The sequence below is a fragment of the Anarrhichthys ocellatus genome, unplaced genomic scaffold, assembly GCF_004355925.1.
Source record: "Anarrhichthys ocellatus isolate YVR2014 unplaced genomic scaffold, GSC_Weel_1.0 scaffold10, whole genome shotgun sequence".
NCBI classification, from domain to species: domain Eukaryota; kingdom Metazoa; phylum Chordata; class Actinopteri; order Perciformes; family Anarhichadidae; genus Anarrhichthys; species Anarrhichthys ocellatus.
In genome coordinates, this window is record NW_022280040.1 from 5,071,096 (window position 1) to 5,086,116 (window position 15,021).

At 41.2% G+C, this 15,021-nt stretch overlaps 2 protein-coding genes across 2 annotated transcripts; both read right to left on the bottom strand.

Annotated features, from left to right (window-relative positions):
- Positions 1-205: 205 nt before the first annotated feature.
- bdh1 (3-hydroxybutyrate dehydrogenase, type 1) lies at positions 206-3,565 on the bottom strand. Its single transcript, XM_031849896.1, has 5 exons — positions 3,033-3,565; positions 2,043-2,153; positions 1,663-1,804; positions 1,413-1,565; positions 206-916 (listed from the first exon to the last, which is right to left on the bottom strand). The coding sequence occupies exons 1-5, from the start codon at positions 3,243-3,245 to the stop codon at positions 450-452; spliced, it is 1,086 nt and encodes a 361-aa protein (XP_031705756.1). The 5' UTR covers positions 3,246-3,565; the 3' UTR covers positions 206-449.
- Positions 3,566-3,631: 66 nt separating this feature from the next.
- gyg1b (glycogenin 1b) lies at positions 3,632-14,344 on the bottom strand. Its single transcript, XM_031849897.1, has 7 exons — positions 14,237-14,344; positions 12,746-12,881; positions 12,464-12,638; positions 12,213-12,375; positions 6,870-6,996; positions 5,187-5,403; positions 3,632-4,552 (listed from the first exon to the last, which is right to left on the bottom strand). Exons 1-7 carry the CDS (start codon positions 14,241-14,243, stop codon positions 4,406-4,408), a joined length of 972 nt encoding a protein of 323 aa, XP_031705757.1. The 5' UTR covers positions 14,244-14,344; the 3' UTR covers positions 3,632-4,405.
- Between the last annotated feature and the right edge of the window lie 677 nt (positions 14,345-15,021).

Here is a 15,021-nt window from a genome sequence, read left to right on the forward strand (position 1 = left end):
AGATTTGTTTGTTTGTGCTTTAGCTTTTATGCTATAAAATGTGATTATAATGCTGTTTAAATCAGGATATTAACATTATGTGAAAGACAGCAGATGATTCATGCACGTGGACAGCAGTGGTAGTTTTGTATGATGCATGAGCGCCACTTAGTGGACGCCTGTGTTATTACTACTGGCACCAACAAATGAGACCTTCGACCAAACATCACCACATTTTGGTCACTTTATTCAAATCAGTCTTAAAGAATGATACTGTGATTGTAACATTTAAAAAAAAAAAAAAAAAAAGCTAAAACTTGCAGTTTATAAAAATCATTGTTTTAAGGCTTGATCAGTGAATGATTTAAAGTACTGAGGCACACGTAGCAGAGAGAGTCTGTAGCTACATAGTTGAATAATATGCTGCTGTGTGACACGGAGCGAGCTCTTTACGGGAACAGCTCCTCTTTTTAGAAGTAGAGGAAGTCAGATATGGCGCCAGGAAGGTGGGTCATCAGCTGAACTCTGATCCAGCTGTGTGGCTCCATGGGGTGGTACCGTGTGTAAGGATGCTTGGACATGATGGCATCAGTGATGTCATCCAGAACAGAAGCCGGATCCTTCTGTCCACTGTTGGAGGAAGAGCGGATCAGAGCCATTAGGTGCTCAAAGTGGGCTTTCCCATAATCCTCCTTGACTTGCGAGGGAGCCTCCCTCCACAGCTTATTGGCTGTGCTGGCCACGGCGTCCCGGGTCATGATGCTGGTGGCTGCGGTGAAGTTGCCCGGTTCGATTATGGACACTTTAACTCCCCGGGTCTTCATCTCATAGCGAAGGCAATCAGAAAAAGCTTCCACACCATATTTAGATACACTGTAAGCTGACTGCAAGGCGCCTCCCATCCGCCCATTCATGCTGGACAGGTTCACAACACGTCCTGCAGAGATGGAGGTTACGGGTTTGGTACACTATCTGAGGATATGTTGGATGCTGATAAACTTTGTCAAAAACAATTTAGCATATTCTGAGCAGCAAGTAATCCAAGTTTTCTATTTCCTTTAAAATATCTATCAAGTTGTTATTGCACCTAAGCTGTGGAAAGAAGCACCATTCACAGTACACACTACTTTAGTATTGATTTTTAAAAAAATACTGTTTTTTTTCAGGACTGTTTGCTTTATTAGCATTCCTCACAGAAATCATGGGACACAACTTATTAGTTGGCTGCACTCTTTTCTTTCAAGGAGGAATTCTAAGAATGCTTATAATCCTTCATAAAGAAACTTGGAAACAAGTCTGGTAACAAAATGAACGAAGTCAAATCCAAGCAATAGTTTGGCAAATCCATTTTGGCCACTATTCAACGTCCTGTATGTGTGTGTCAAAGGGACAATGTCTAACATAGTGGGTTTTTTTTTTTCCCAGTCACTGACCTTTGGCCCTGCGGATTAATGGCAGAACCGCTTTGGTGACCCTGATGGTGCCCCACAGGTTGACCTCCAACACCTGCTTGTAGGTGTCCATGGGGGTGAACTCTACTTCCCCAAACGTTGACAGTCCAGCGTTGTTCACCACAGCCCAAAGACCTGGATCATGACCAGTGACAGAGAGTCAAAGTAGAAAACGAAGTCTGTGAATGAACTCCATCAAGTTTGGTGAAAACATGCAAGTTATTTACAGTACCTGTTTTTGTGTCCTCCAGGCTCTCCTTGACATATTCCACAGCCTGGTCCACCTGCTCGTCACTGCAGACGTCCAGCTGGACTACCTTCATGCCATCTGAATGAAATTCTTCCAGTTCCTTTGCACCCTCTCCACCGTTATCCTGCAAGGATGTCACGTCTTCTTAGTTACACACAGTCATGACATGAAGATGAAATGCACCAATAGAAGTCCAAAGCAATGGAAAAATAAATGGATTCAAAAAAGGCAAACCAATGATGGTCACTGAATACATTTTTCTGCTTGCTCTTGTAGAGTGCAAATACAGGCCGTGGAGTTGCATCAGTACCTCTTTAGGACAGTTTTAATGGATGAGTAGTTACTGTTTGTTTTATCTGTACCTTAAAAAGACATCCAGCAAAGACCGTGAAGCCAAGCTTGTGTAGCTGTTTGGCAAGTGCATGACCAAATCCACTGTCACAACCTGTAACCAACACAGCTTTTCCCTTCACCTGCAGAAAGGGGCAGAAAAAAGTAAAGTTTTTGCTATATTCCCCAGGAGATGTATAAAGATAAACAAAAGGATGCTATAAAAGCTTACATACATCAATGTGTAAGGTAATAAAAAGAAAATATTCAACATGGAAATATTAAAAATAAAAGATTGTCTATCTATAGCACAACACAAGTTATTGTATGAACAATAACGGAGTCAGTTTTATTATACATGTACAAAACACCGCCATTTCACCATTTATAGCAATTTATATAGTTAATACTCCTTATTCCATGTAGTAAATGATCTCCTTAAATATGACTTATGCCATACAGCCATTAACTTTTTATGACATTTTTTATGACAAACTATACTGAAGCTTTTTACATGACATACTATACCATCACTAAAAAAATCTTTAACAAGTCACTGGAAAAAGAATGACTTGTTGATTTTTGTCTTATATGATATACTATGACTATTTCATGACTCTTTTCAACATACTATATTATGATTTTTTTTAATGACTTTAACAGTATACTCTGATTTTTGAACGAATTTTTTTTGAAATTCTTTTTTTCGAAATAGCATACTATGACTTAATGAATTTTTCGATTTCCTATACCATTACTTTTTTTATAACTATCCACAAAAATAATAAATTGTATCTTTATTAGATTTGCATGGCACACTATACTATGACATACGAAAGTGTTTCAGTAAAGAGACTTTAATTAATTCTCACCTGTGGGAAATAACGTTACTGACATGACTGTTGCATCCATCTAAGATAATATACAGTATATTATCTTAGATGGATGCAACAGTAGAGCTAGAAGACATTAGCATTAATTCATTTCCGTGTTGGGAATTAAAGTACATGAGATTACTTTACCTCAATCGATCCTCTAGGAATTCGAGGCGTCGCCACATACAACACCAAAATGAAATACAGCACAACTATGCACTCGGTTACACTAGTGTCTGGTAAGCCCAACATCCTCATCGCTGCGTTCAGTAGATGAGGCAATCCAAAACCCAACAGCACAGTCACAAACACCGAAAACGACACCAGAAGTGGCCCTCGGAACATGGAGAGGGGAGCCATGTTGACGGACTGGTGGGTTTCCCGTCGAAGCGCTCAACGTTTACAAGGTAGCGTGGCGGCACGGCACGCCCTCTGGAACGTTACGACATCCCCAAAAATCCCAAGGGCTGCGTCCGCATTTGTGACGTTCATCCCTAACTTTGCACAAAATAGGTCTTCACCATGTCTTACATCCACAAGCTTCTAACGCAACAGAATCCGGTTTGGCTGTCGAAGGGAGTGAAGTGAAACAGGAAGTACGCATGACTGGAACTTCTTGGCTTTGGGTATTAAACAATGTTTTAACCTTTTTTTTTTTTTTTTAATATAAATATATTCATAAATAAACAAAGTCAACTGGTTTCAGTTTAACCAAAACAAATGAAGAAAATAAACACCGTAGCAAATCCCAAACAACTAATGATATTTTAATAGTTCCAAAAGGAAGACTTTACAGTACAGAAAACATTCTGGTCAAGTACAACACAAGAGAGTTCAAACCTAATGTCCTACACAGACTGCACATAAGAAGCTAGCTGCTAGTCCACAGAGAGGGTGATGCAATAGATAAAGAGAGCAAGAAGGCACTAAGGAGTATGGCAGAATAGCAATACTATGGCATTTAGACGTGCTGTAAACATGTTTTGAGTTATGTTAAACAGAGTCTATTCCCCCCCCAATTCAAAAGCACAAGAAATAAACTGAGAAAAAGCAATAGTTAATGCTCAGAAGAGTGCATGGTAAAAAAATGACATTAAAGAAGAAAAATTAGATCCACATTATTGACTGCTAATCTTTGCCACGACACATACAACAAACCCAGCTCGACTTGTTATTAAAACGAGCATTGGCATGAAAGACATGGAAAAATGTATGCAAAATCTATATATTGCAAATACCTTTGAAAAGGTGCAGGACAGATACCTGTGGCTGGGTGAAACTGAATTATGACAGTCTTGCATAGACAATTAAAGCCGTTCAGAAAAGGTAACTTAGTGGGGTAGTGCTGGTTTCAGTGAGAGTCAGTAACAGCCAAGATGGAAAAATGTTTTACAGAATTTTGTTGAAAGACTTATGGTGAGTTTGTTAAACTGCAAGTGCTGGTTTGATATCCCGCTTCATTACTTCTTTAATTGAGAAAAACTACAAGTGCTACTTCGATATCCCGCTTCATTACTTCTTTATTTGAGAAAAGAATCAAGCTTTTTCTTGATATTGTCAAATGAGTCCATTCCCATGTAGTCTGCCTGGCCTTGCTCCCAGTTCTTCTTCCGTTCTTCTGAGGACAACTGGGCTTCGGCTTGTTCGAGTGAAGTACAGCTCTCATCCTTTAAAAATGTTTTTAAATAAAGACACGTTAGTGAAACTGAGCAGGACAACTGAAAATGAAGACACAGACAGATCGCATCCTTTGCGCGCATTGCCTTTTTTCGAAGCACTGAACTAGTTGTACGTAGCCTTTCCAAATTAATGGCGACAGGCAAACACACGCGGAAGCTCTGCTTTTAGAGTAAGAGCAGTGATAGCATTAAACCAGGTGCCAACAAACAGTTTCTGCTAGCTATAAAATACATACCCATATCTCTTCCCTCTCAAAAGTGACCATGTCACTGTACTGGAACTTTGAGAGGAATTGGAAGACAGAAAAGGAAGTATATCATCCAGAATCAGAGCAAAATAACAAAAAGGTAAACTGGAAGATAAATTATAAAAAAAAAAAAAAAAAAAAAAAGACGGTATGCGACAGGAGAATACATATGCTTACATAAATATGGTACAACCTATTTCCACACATTCAGTACTTTCCTGCATTGTCAATGAAAGCACAACAATCAATTACTTTTGATAGCGCTGGACAATCTGGAAATCTCAAACTCCACCCATTATCTGATGGAATAGACTCATAAATACTTTTCGTGTAAATGGAAGCCTGCAGGTCGAATAAAACATATGATCATTCACCTCCACACATCCGGATTGGAAAGGCTCGTCTCCGTACTGCTCCTGCAGCATGGGCACCACAGCACTGGAGTAAAGGGTCCACCAGTCCAGGAGGAACGTGGGGTGTGTGGTGGCCTCGTGCACATTTCCTGTGATCTGTTTGGAGTTGGCGTCATAGGTGTAACACCATGGCTTGGTCTTCCCTAGGAAATGGACCACCTTGGCATTGCCACCAAATCTAGTAGAATCAAGTGTTTATGAATTACTTTTCTCATTCAAATCACAGCTAACAGTGTCCTCTGTGGCTAATTGTAAACTACTGTTAAGCTAAAATATGATTTAATATTTATCTACAATGCTATGTTTTTGTAACAATAGCTCAAGTGGTGAAGAGCCAAAGTCAGCAAACTGACTCAGTAATGTCTGTTATACAACAATATTTAAAAAAATAAATAAAAAAATAAAAAAAGTAAGCCAACATAAGCTGGTGGTCATAACAGACAAAGGTTGCAGCAGCAAAATCACAGAGTACACAGTGTTATGAAATAGTGTGTTTAAATGCACAACAATTACATTTGTAAGAGGAACAATGTGCAACTACATCGTCTTGATTTAAAAACATATTAAGAGTATTCAAGATCATTGTCCTACAAATCACCTGTAAAACAGCATTTTTCTTGTAGCAACTACGCCCTTCATCCACTCACTCATTTATACACAAGCTTTTGTGTACAGGAACAGGAAAATGTGCCCGACAAAGCTGTATTGTGTAGTTAGTTATACTGAAACATTGCAGTATGCGGAAAGTGTCCTACATGTTGTCAGCAAGCAGAAATACGTCGGCCATGGTTTTGAAATGTATATGAAAACAATTATATGGAGTTTTAGAAAAGTCTGCTGTCCCCATTCATATTGCAAGATCAAACCGTAAATTTTAAATAAGATTAAACATAGCACATTATGGTGCTGTAGTGGCATTAACCTGCTTATATTAGACTACATTATAATATATAGCGCCTCCTTTGCCAATCCTACAGATATGGATTTCTTTTCAGTATTGGCAAACTGCACATGTAACAAATAAACCCGAATCTGGCCCTGGGTTTTGTGGTGCTTGCCAGACCTCTTAAGCAATAGTATTGCTTACAAACAACAAGAAGGTACATGTTTATCACCCTTGATATCCTGATTTGGATGCCAGGAAATGCCAAACCTAAGAGCTTGTAGATGAGGTTTGTTTCCATGGAGGACTGAAGTTGTGAGGCAGAGGGGCAGCGAGGAGCTTAAGACCGAGCGTACAATGACCAGTCCCAGAGGCGAACATAAAGGTCTTTAAATAAACTACTCTATTTTCGGCTTGGGTTTCAGCTGTTGGGAGCTCAGGGTGGATATCCAACACAGCGCTGAGGCCTGCTGGGAGATACTCCAGCAGAGCCGCTGAAATCTTAACTGCTCATCTCGCTCGTAACCCGACGTCGTCACGTTGGGACTACATGCTCATGTGATAGTGTGTCTGCCAACATATCTGCTTCCCATCCGATACGGAAGACTTTAGTCACACCAACCGTCTCTGCTATAGTATAATTAATATAAAAAACAAAACAACTTTGTGGCCGTATATACACTGCAGTAGCTTAAACAGTAGAGACGCCAACTACTGTGTGAATGTTTTTAGAAACATGACCTCAGTACACCGACACTTACTGCTTGAATGCTGGAAGGTAAGTGTAGATGGCTACGCTGCTGAGGTTGTAGATGAATGGGAGGTGTTTTGATATATCAGCTGTTGCCCAGTCACTGAAAAAGCCATTCAAAACACCTTGGTCTCCTCCTGCAACAGAGAGGGCAAAAAAATATAAACACTGTACTCATCAGGAATAATCTGTAGTTTCAGATGTGGTTCAACTCTGAGAAAGCAGTTAGAGTGGATAACAACAACAACAACAACAACAACAAGATACACACAGTGGCTTTCCCATTTTTTCTCATTAAGTTATGCAAGACGGTAGTACAGTGCTGATCCATATCACACACACACACGAGTTTTAACTTGCTATTCAAAAATGTATTGGTCATATCAGATGTGGGTCCTAAGTACTACGCTTTGAATTAATTTTAAATGGCATTTTCAGGGATGAGAAAACTTCAGGTAACAAGAGAGACTGCGTATTGTATTTGTGTGACCATGCTGTGCGAAACTGGTACATGTCATAACAGCCAACTTGGTTACGAAAAGCAGCTGACAAAATGCTTAACGCATGACTAGATGGCTTCTTTGAAAGAGGAAAAGCAGACAGAGTTCAGTCAAATGATGTGCACACCTGTGACAGCCACAATAATTAGTCTTTGGTCAACATTAGTCTGCTGACACAAGCAGTTAGAGAAATGTTGCCACACATTCAGATTGCAGGGATGGCTTTCCTTCCTTCAAACTTCTTATCTGCCCTATTGTAAATAATAGAACTAGACACAAGTATTAAAAAGGTTTTGCCCCTCTGCTGTTCAAGTAAATCAACATTGACCTCTGACTTAACACTGATTTTAAAAGTTTGCACTCGAGTTGCCTCAGGTCCTCGGGGCCCAACTGGAGGGCTGGACAGCCACTTGCCCTCGCTCAATTTGCCTAATTTAGGACTTGGGAAGCGCTTGTCACGGCGGTGGCTTACAGTGCATCCAGAAAGTATTCACAGCGCTTCACTTTTTCCACATTTTGTTATGTTACAGCCTTATTCCAAAATGGATTAAATTCATTATTTTCCTCAACATTCTATACACATCAACCCATAATGACAAAGTGAAAACTGTTCTTTGCAAATCTATTAGAAAGAAAGAACAAAAACATAACTTGTACATAAGTATTCACAGCCTTTGCCATGACACTCAATTTAGCTCAGGTGCATCCTGTTTCCACTGATCATCCTTGAGATGTTTCTACAACTTGATTGGAGTCCACTTGTGCTAAATTCAGTTGATTGGACATGATTTAGAAAGACACACACACCCGTCTATATAAAAGGTACCACAGCTGACAGTGCATATCGGAGCATAAACCAAGCCATGAAGTCCAAGGAATTATCTGTAGATCTCCGAGACAGAATTGTATCGAGGCACAGATCTGGCAAAGGGTACAGAAAAATTTCTGCAGCATTGAAAGTCCCAATGAGCACAGTGGCCTCCATCATCCGGAAATGGAAGAAGTTTGGAACCACCAGGACTCTTCCTAGAGTTGGCCGCCCAGCCAGACTGAGCGATCGGGGGAGAAGGGCCTTAGTCAGGGAGGTGACCAGGAACCCGATGGTCACTCTGACAGAGCTCCAGTGTTCTATGAAGAGAGGAGAACCTTCCAGAAGGACAACCATCTCTGCAGCACTCCACAAATCAGGCCTGTTTGGTAGAGTGGCCAGACGGAAGCCACTCCTCAGTAAAAGCACATGACAGCCCGCCTGGAGTTTGCAAAAAGGCACCTGAAGGACTCTGACCATGAGAAACAAAATTCTCTGGTCTGATGAAACAAAGATTGAACTCTTTGGCCTGAATGCCAAGCGTCATGTCTGGAGGAAACCAGGCACTGCTCATCACCTGGCCAATACCATCCCTACAGTGAAGCATGGTGGTGGCAGCATCATGCTGTGGGGATGTTTTTCAGCGGGAGGAACTGGGAGACTAGTCAGGATTGAGGGAAAGATGAATCCAGCAATGTACAGAGACATCCTCGATGAAAACATGCTCCAGAGCGCTCTGGACCTCAGACTGGGGCGACGGTTCATCTTCCAACAGGACAACGACCCGAAGCACACAGCCAAGATAACAAAGGAGTGGACAACTCTGAATGTCCTCGAGTGGCCCAGCCAGAGCCCTGACTTGAACCCGATTGAACATCTCTGGAGAGATCTGAAAATGGCTGTGCACCGACGCTCCCCATCCAACCTGATGGAACTTGAGGTTCTGCAAAGAAGAATGAGAGAAACTGCCCAGAAATAGGTGTGCCAAGCTTGTGGAATCATACCCAAGAAGACTTGAGGCTGTAATTGCTGCCAAAGGTGCTTCAACAAAGTATTGAGCAAAGGCTGTGAATACTTATGTACATGTTATGTTTTCGTTCTTTATTTTTAATAGATTTGCAAAAATTTGCAAAAAACAGTTTTCACTTTGTCATTATGGGTTGATGTGTATAGAATGTTGAGGAAAATAATGAATTTAATCCATTTTGGAATAAGGCTGTAACATAACAAAATGTGGAAAAAGTGAAGCGCTGGGAATACTTTCCGGATGCACTGTACATAAGCACAAAACTCAGTTTGGGGTCCAGAGATACAATTGGCGTTAAGTAGGTTACACTTTAACTACACAACCAGATCTGAATAGAGTCGAATGAAAAAAGCCTTTTCAGTGAACATCTCCTCCGTTACATTGCGACAAACGACCAGCCAGAACACAGCATTTCAAAGCCAAGCTAAAACATGACAAGCTCATTGAATATTCATGCTGGACCGCGTCACCTAGTCGCCATACAGTAAGTCATCGGACTGAACCTGCACACGATGAGATGTTGGCCTGTAATAGAAGTTACACATGTAGCACAGGACTGTACAGTCTGTGAAACCACAGACTGCTGCAGTTTAAAATAACACAGATGCCGTTTGTCTGAACCCACAAAACCTCTACTGGGCATTTCAGACTTAACATGGGGCCGAGTGTCTTCATTTTGAGGGGATGAGCAGAGCTCAGCAGGAATGTGCTTTTATATCTGCCAGTTTGTTTTGGCAGCGGAATTCATTGGCACCACAGATTCAGAGATATAGCCTCAGGGTCCAACCGCTGAAATCATTTTCCTTTTTGCCTTACCTCAGCAATGTTTTAATATCATCCATGAACTGCAGAGAGACAGAGCTGCATGTGTACATCATGTTCTCCTTAGAAGGGAACTGAAATGCTGAAAAGGTCAAGGCAACTTCAACTCATGCCTCAGTGCACATGAAAAGACCATCCATGGCTATAAATAAGACGGCTTTACGCGACACTGGCATCCCATTGAAATATTAGATAGAAAAATCTTAATGACACGAGTTTTCATAGACAGAGGCATCTTTCCTGGAAAAATGAACACAACAATGTCTTGTCCGTGCGCGTCGTGGAACAATTCTTGTCAACAAACTCGGCCAAAATGAGTCGGCACTTGAAAGCACTGGCACCAATTAGTTTGCTTTTCTCACAGATGGAATCTCTTTCACAGCATCACAAAGTAGAACAGCGTGACCATTTAATGTTAAAAAGGTTCCCTGCTACTAACAAGGACACGCTCCGGCTCTTCCCAGCCCTACTGTACGTTGCATCCTGTTTATTCCACGACTGTTTCCTTTGTTTAGTGGCATTTTGAGCAGCCTGAGGAAACAATGAATTAGATAAGAGCCCGACTGATATACAGGCAGGTCAGTTACGAGCTCTTTCAGAGACTTTTGACCACATCTTGCAGTCAACACCTCAGTTTTCATGGTCTCACGATCATGCATCCCATGTATGAAACTTCGGCAACGTAATCAAGACTGTCATATGTAGTGGAAAGCTCTGGGTTTTGACAAAATAATTTTTAGCTCATAGTAGTCAATTCGTTTCCAGTTACAGTATTGCCTTCAGCGTTGGCTGATTAGTAAGAAATGACAGTAGAGAAAAGCCAAAGCTGCATTTGAGTTAATGCTGAAAACATGTTGCAATTACACAGTTTATCCAGCAGAGAGCATGCCCAAGTTCATTTTTCAGTACCGATCCTGACAAACAATTTTAGGCTCTTCATTACAAATAGTTTCTTCACATTATGTGCTTATTGAGATCCATCTTCATAATCTTGACACGACAATGTTCTAGTCTCAAGATGGAAGAAGATTCTCACAACTTTCTTTTGCATCTTTCTGCAGTTAAAATCATTCACTAAAGCAGGACACTGTAAAAGATAAGGCAAAGTAGGAACCTCTTAATACCTGCAAGACTTTTGTATACTTTAAATACAAATTGTATACATCAAAGTGTTTAAGAAAGATGGCAATAAAGTTTTAAATGAATGTTCTGTCATGGTAAAATGTTTGCCGTTAAATTTAAAAAAGAAAAAAAAAGGGACTCTAATCGTTTCATGTAATGTACAAAAAGTGCTGTAACATTTTGTGGAAAGCGAAGGTGGTAAAGCTGCAGTATATGAGAACCACAGCCCCCTACAAGCGTTGACTAATGTTCTTTTAAACCTGATACGGAGCCAAAACAACGACCACAATCCAGCTACAGTCGGCCTCACTGAGAAGAGCTGCTGAATGCCAACCAGTGCTCTGTGCAAAACACGACCTCTCAAATTTAACTTTCACCCCTCCCCAGAGAATAACTCAGCAGAGCTAGAGAGCCTGTTACAGGAGGGCCTTGTGTCCGGGCACCGGGCTCGATAAAGGCCTCACTCAGAGCAAAAGATAAACAGGGTCAGTTTAACAACATGTTACCAAGAACTCAATGTTGAGCAAAGCATTCATGTTTGTGTGCGTTTGACTGAAAAACAAGTTTGCCGACTTCAAAACTCAGTGGTGGTAAACTAGAAATGCCTGCAATTCTGTACATGCGTACTAAATCACTTCTTGTAATGTATTTGGCAATGACATGTCTATTTGGAGAGAAACTTGTACATGACAAATACATTTTATCCAATATGTGTTTGATAATAACCAACTATGTGAAGTGAATAGAATAGTTTGGAAATATTTTGGGAAATGCATTCATTCCTTGAGTTGTCATGTAAAAACAAGTTTTGTTGTAATTGGGGGTTATATTCTGGTGCCAGCATTGATCTTCTCATCCAGAGTACTGGAGGTCAGTAAGAAAAAGTATTTCCAAGAATGTGGAACTATTCCTCTAAGTAAAGTAGGGATGCAACTATGGAATAAACTATTACCACGCCAAAGGTCACATCATCAAACTACTGGTTTTCAACAAACAGTCTGAAATCCCTCTACAACATAAAATAAAAAACATTTCAGCACAAAACTAAAACATCAGAATATGTTCTCCACATACCATCAAAGCTGCCGTGTTCTGTACAATACTGGAGCAGTTTGCCATGAGTCTCCTCAGAAGGCCGAAAAACAAACACGCCGGAGTTGAAACAGTCAGGCCAGCCGGGGTCGGGAGCAGCAGACAGTTCTTCTCGGTCAAACAAGTCATCTATATTTGATAGCACCTAGGAGGCAGACAAACACAACAATAGACAGCAGATAGATAGTTGCAGTACAACATCTTGCCTTAGAAAAAGGCTCAGTTAGTCTCACCAGAGTGTCTGCGTCCATGAAGACACATTTGGAGTAATGCGTCAGAGTCCAGCAGTGGAGTTTGGTGAAGGTGACGCCCAGGTCTGGCCTCTTCATCAGTGCCAGGTGCGCCGCGTCGCCGCTGTCCAAGACATCCACCAGCCTCACCTCGTCGAAGATTCCCTTCAGCACGGACCTAATGATTCACAATACTATAGGATGAGTCACCAACGATCCAGGCGGAAAACATTCCTCCTGCGATTCCGAAATGTTGTACCAGTAGTCGGAGGGATGGTTTCTTACCGGCAAGGCTCTGACATTTGTGGACCAATGAGAGCCACCAGCTTCTTGGTTGTGTTGTGGTTTCGCAGGGACTTGCCCAAAACCATGGCTCCCCGACCATAGCTGTCATTGGTAGCCAACGTCACAAAAGCCTGGTCTGTAGAAGAACGAACATTTAATAGCAAAGATCATCCGTGATGTTAAAAATTGTTCAAAAATACCATTGATGCGTCAAATAGTTGAATGTTTTTCTGCGGCTTAACTGCAAATATCTTGACATGAAGTCACATCTTTCATGTTTGGCCAGCAGGAACAGAAAAGATACACCAAGCAACAAAAATAAAAAGCGTAACTGCAATAGGTGAAACATTAAACATCAATCCAAAAGTATAAACAGTCATTTCAAATACTCAAAAACAAGCAGAGTTTCCACAAACTCTATGACCTTGCCTACGAAAAAAAGAAAGAAGAAAAGTAGTCTCCAGTAACAGATTAAATCTCATTTAGTTGAATTTTATTTGCAGAGTAGTGCCTACTCTGTGCCACCACCTCTGACGGCAGGGAGGAAAATCTGTCACCTAGCTGCCAAAGCAAGCCTCAGAACAATGAGCCGCCTGTGAAAGGACACATAAATTGCAATGATGAAATGCACATGGCAGCTGGGAAGGTTGTGTGACTGTAGCATGTGGGCCAACACGGAGCCCACCTGGATTGTACAAGCAACCTTTCAGTACTCTCCAACCAATAACACTCAAAGACAGCAACACCCCCTCCTTTTCAACTGGCACAACAAGCTCTGTATTGTTTATGCATGAAGCCTAACATGAAACACATCATGGAGTTGAACCACAGCCTAGGGTTAGGGGATGTACAGTACAGGCTGTAGGCTACACATCCACTTCCCCCAGTAAGATATGGGTAATGGAGAACCGTGACATACAGCAGCACAGGCTTTACAAAGCTTAGGACCATTATGTCATTCATTAAAAGCTTTCCCCAGAAGATAACGGAGGCTTTAATCCGAGTTAACGGATCATCTGATAAGGATGTCTAGTAATAAAGTGAATATATTCAACGTGACAAATGGAGTGGGGCCCACAGCACATCCTAACTGGCGACACTGTGGCTTAAATGTCATATATGGCAACATGTTTCAGATATGGCCGACAGCGTCACGCGAACTGCGAACTGATTGGACAGCAAGACACAGGTGGCGACACACAGATTAAGCAAACGCTACATTTACGCATTAGGATTTAACTCCGCTAACTTCGGAGGGGATTTACAAACATTTAAACCAAACTACAGGCGAGAAACTTTTAACGACAGGCTGCCATTTCCACAACAGCGACACAGCGATGTTGAACGCCAGCAACCAACGGGTCGCGAGCCTTTTAAACTTCACACGAAACACGTTTTAGCTTAAAGGTCTGGCCCCCACGTTGGAAGCGAAAAAAACGCAACATCGCAGTTTTTTTTTTTTTTTTTGGAAATGTTAAGATGTTTACATACCAGCCATAACTGAAGAAGTCGAAGCTACTTTTTGAAGCCTGGACCCGAAGAAGCGGCAGCTCAGCGTGGAGGAAAAAGGACTGACCAGATCCACAGAGGTGGATTTATACCAGTGTGACAGTAGCCAATCACAGCGTCATGCGACGGTCCGGCACACACCCACCTGTTCCCCACACGAGCCTCCACAACCCCCTCCGGCAGTCAGGAGGTCAACTGTTCACACGTTTACACAATATTCAGCCTGAATGTAGAGACACATGTATCATTTAGTGATTTTGAACAGACTTTATATTCTTTTTGTAGTTGTTTTATTAAGTTAAAACTTTACAGCTCATCTAGTCAAGTAATCTTGACCTTTAAATAATTTCACATTCACAAGACATCCGTCTGCAGCCTTGACCTTTCACGTGGCTCCCTTGGCTGGTGTTATTTTTGCTCTTGATGATAAAGTGGAGATGGTGATGATGCTGTAATGAGGTGCGGAGATCAGGAACAACATGTTCCATATTTTAGGCTACAGTTTGGATTGTGTCGCCCTCTTGTGGAATAAAGACAATATATATATATATATATCATGACAGAAATAAGACAAACAGAAGCAGTTGTGGAGGTATCTGGGCCTCCTGAACTGTGTTACACAACAGTGGATTATTTTTAGTTGTCTCAGTAAATCTCTTGAGTTAATCCTCACATTAAAAGGTGTTTTGGGGCGTGGCTCTTATACCAGGGGTAGGGGGATAATACACTTTTTATTTTTTCATGTTTAAAGAAAAGAAAACATATTA

What these genes read in the sequence shown, in the direction of transcription:
- bdh1 (XM_031849896.1), bottom strand. Translation starts at nt 3,245, where the DNA reads ATGGCTCCCCTCTCCATGTTCCGAGGGCCACTTCTGGTGTCGTTTTCG. An exon ending in TTGCTGGATGTCTTTTTAAG is followed by an intron (nt 1,805 to 2,042) that starts GTACAGATAAAA and finishes ACATCCTTGCAG; the next exon opens with GATAACGGTGGAGAGGGTGC. An exon ending in ATTAATCCGCAGGGCCAAAG is followed by an intron (nt 917 to 1,412) that starts GTCAGTGACTGG and finishes CCATCTCTGCAG; the next exon opens with GACGTGTTGTGAACCTGTCC.
- gyg1b (XM_031849897.1), bottom strand. An exon ending in AGAACACGGCAGCTTTGATG is followed by an intron (nt 6,997 to 12,212) that starts GTATGTGGAGAA and finishes TCTCTGTTGCAG; the next exon opens with GAGGAGACCAAGGTGTTTTG. An exon ending in TCCAATCCGGATGTGTGGAG is followed by an intron (nt 4,553 to 5,186) that starts GTGAATGATCAT and finishes ACATTTTTAAAG; the next exon opens with GATGAGAGCTGTACTTCACT.